This window comes from Pyrus communis, chromosome 11 (genome assembly GCF_963583255.1).
Source record: "Pyrus communis chromosome 11, drPyrComm1.1, whole genome shotgun sequence".
NCBI lineage: Eukaryota > Viridiplantae > Streptophyta > Magnoliopsida > Rosales > Rosaceae > Pyrus > Pyrus communis.
The window spans coordinates 23870261-23872425 of record NC_084813.1 but is presented as its reverse complement, the minus strand read 5'-3'; the positions used below and the strand labels follow the sequence as shown (position 1 = coordinate 23872425).

The 2165-nt window shown below is 39.7% G+C and overlaps 1 protein-coding gene across 1 annotated transcript; it reads left to right on the top strand.

The window, feature by feature from the left end:
* The first annotated feature begins 239 nt into the window (after window positions 1-239).
* LOC137749409 (casparian strip membrane protein 1-like) lies at window positions 240-1007 on the top strand. Its single transcript, XM_068489504.1, has 3 exons — window positions 240-481; window positions 575-698; window positions 792-1007. The coding sequence occupies exons 1-3, from the start codon at window positions 240-242 to the stop codon at window positions 1005-1007; spliced, it is 582 nt and encodes a 193-aa protein (XP_068345605.1).
* Window positions 1008-2165: the final 1158 nt, after the last annotated feature.

Here is a 2165-nt window from a genome sequence, read left to right as displayed (position 1 = left end):
TTATATTAAAACTCAAAGTTTTCAAGCCATTTTCATTAGTTTCCTGAAATTTCTCAATTTTTATGAATCTTTTCAGGTCCTGATGCAAACGTAGAGAGAGACTTTATGTGTTTACTGCATGCATATAAACACCCCTTCGACTCCTGTTCCAAGCACAACAATTAGCTTCCACAACTCGGGTTTCCAAAACCGATTAAAAACCGCGAATTTAATCCAGCACGAAAAACATTTGGAGAAACATGAAGGCAGGAGCAGCTATTGAGCTTGGTCATGGTGAGTCCAACTCCAAAGGGATAGCTTCAACCACTGCAAGCGCAGGGGTGAATCGAGGAGCATCTATCCTCGACTTCATTCTGCGTATAATTGCGTTTCTTGGGACATTGGTGAGCGCAATCGCCATGGGAACCACCCGGGAAAGGCTTCCTTTCTTCACTCAGTTCCTTCAGTTCAGGGCTGAGTACGATGATCTTCCCACATTCACGTATGTTTCCTCACCACCAACTTTTCTGTGCTCATAAAATAGTAGACCTTCTAATGCATAAACTAATGAAGTTTAATCTTCTTACAATAACAGGTTTTTCATGGTTGCGAATTCCATTGTGTGCGCCTATCTGGTGTTTTCTCTAGCCCTTTCCGTCTTCCACATCATACGAAGCAATGCTAAGAAGAGCAGGATTATCTTGATCTTCTTCGACACGGTAATACCTCATTAAGATTTTGCGAGTTTACATCGTACTATCCATTACGCTTAAAGTTCGCTTAACGAAAGTGAGTTTTGTACCGCTGTGCAGGCAATGCTTGCTCTTCTGATGGCAGGTGCTTCTGCAGCAGCAGCTATTGTGTACTTAGCACACAAGGGAAATGCCAAGGCGAATTGGTTTGCTATTTGCCAACAATTCAACGCCTTCTGTGAGCGTATCTCTGGCTCTTTGATCGGATCTTTTGTTGGAGTTGTTGTGTTCATGCTCTTAATCTTGCTGTCAGCTGCGGCCCTCTCTAAGCGCTGAGCGTTTAACACATGCTTCGTGCGTCAGTTTGTTGATTCACTTGACAGAGTGAATTTGCGTGACTCGTGTGTCATCTAAGATGTTTGTTTTTCCATTTGATACAAAATGTATATTGTGTTAATGTATTCCATTTTCTTTCCTTGCTCAATTCGACTGTGAATTCGGGTTTGTGTAACTATTTCAATCTGCTATATTGCATGCAGTCTATCATTTTATTTGGACACAAAATGTTGCTCTTAGAACGAACTAAAATGAATGCAAACGAAGACCGGTAGCCAAGAAGGGTTCAAACTCATTTACAAATCATATCAGAACTTTAAGAAGCAAAACTTTCTATTAGAACTACTATATTGGTCACACTTGTTTAACAATTTCGAATACACTGGGTCAACAATCTGAGGCTTAAATCCACGGTGTTTTTAACGGGATTTCGTGCTATTAACGTCCACTTTGCAGATTTTGTGGAACTACATACCACGACTCCAGCATGAAAAATAAACATGATTAACAACCTAACTATTACTCCTACAACTCAGGGATTCTCCTGTAGACTAGGTAAACAAGTCTCCTAACTACATGCAACCACTTTATTGAAAAATAAATAATCTAAAGATAAATCTTAACACCCTCCCTTAAACTGATTTCTACAGAAAAACAGTTTAGGATTGATCTTCATCTTCACTTTACTCTTGTGCGAGTCCCTCCCTTGAACAATCTCCAAGCATACTTCTAAGCTTCTCGAACACTGATTGTTTGAGAGGTATTGTCATGAGATCAGCAGCTTGATCTTCACTCTTACAGAACTGCAACTCAATCACACCATCTTTGCATAGATCACGCAAGAAATGGTATCTAACATCGATATGTTTGCTTCTTCCATGCATAATTGGATTCCTGGAAAGCTTGATTACTGAAACATTATCACAATAAATTGTTGTTGAATCTTGTTGCTGGTTACCAAGAACTTCTAGCATTCTTCTCAACCAAATAGCTTGGTAGGAACATGAAGCAGCTACCACGAACTCAGCTTCAGTAGTGGATAATGTCACAATTTGCTGCTTCTTCGAGGACTATGAAACTGCACCTGAAGTTATTAAAAACACATTTTCAGAAGTGCTTTTACGATCATCAATATCACATGCGTAATCACTGTCAGTA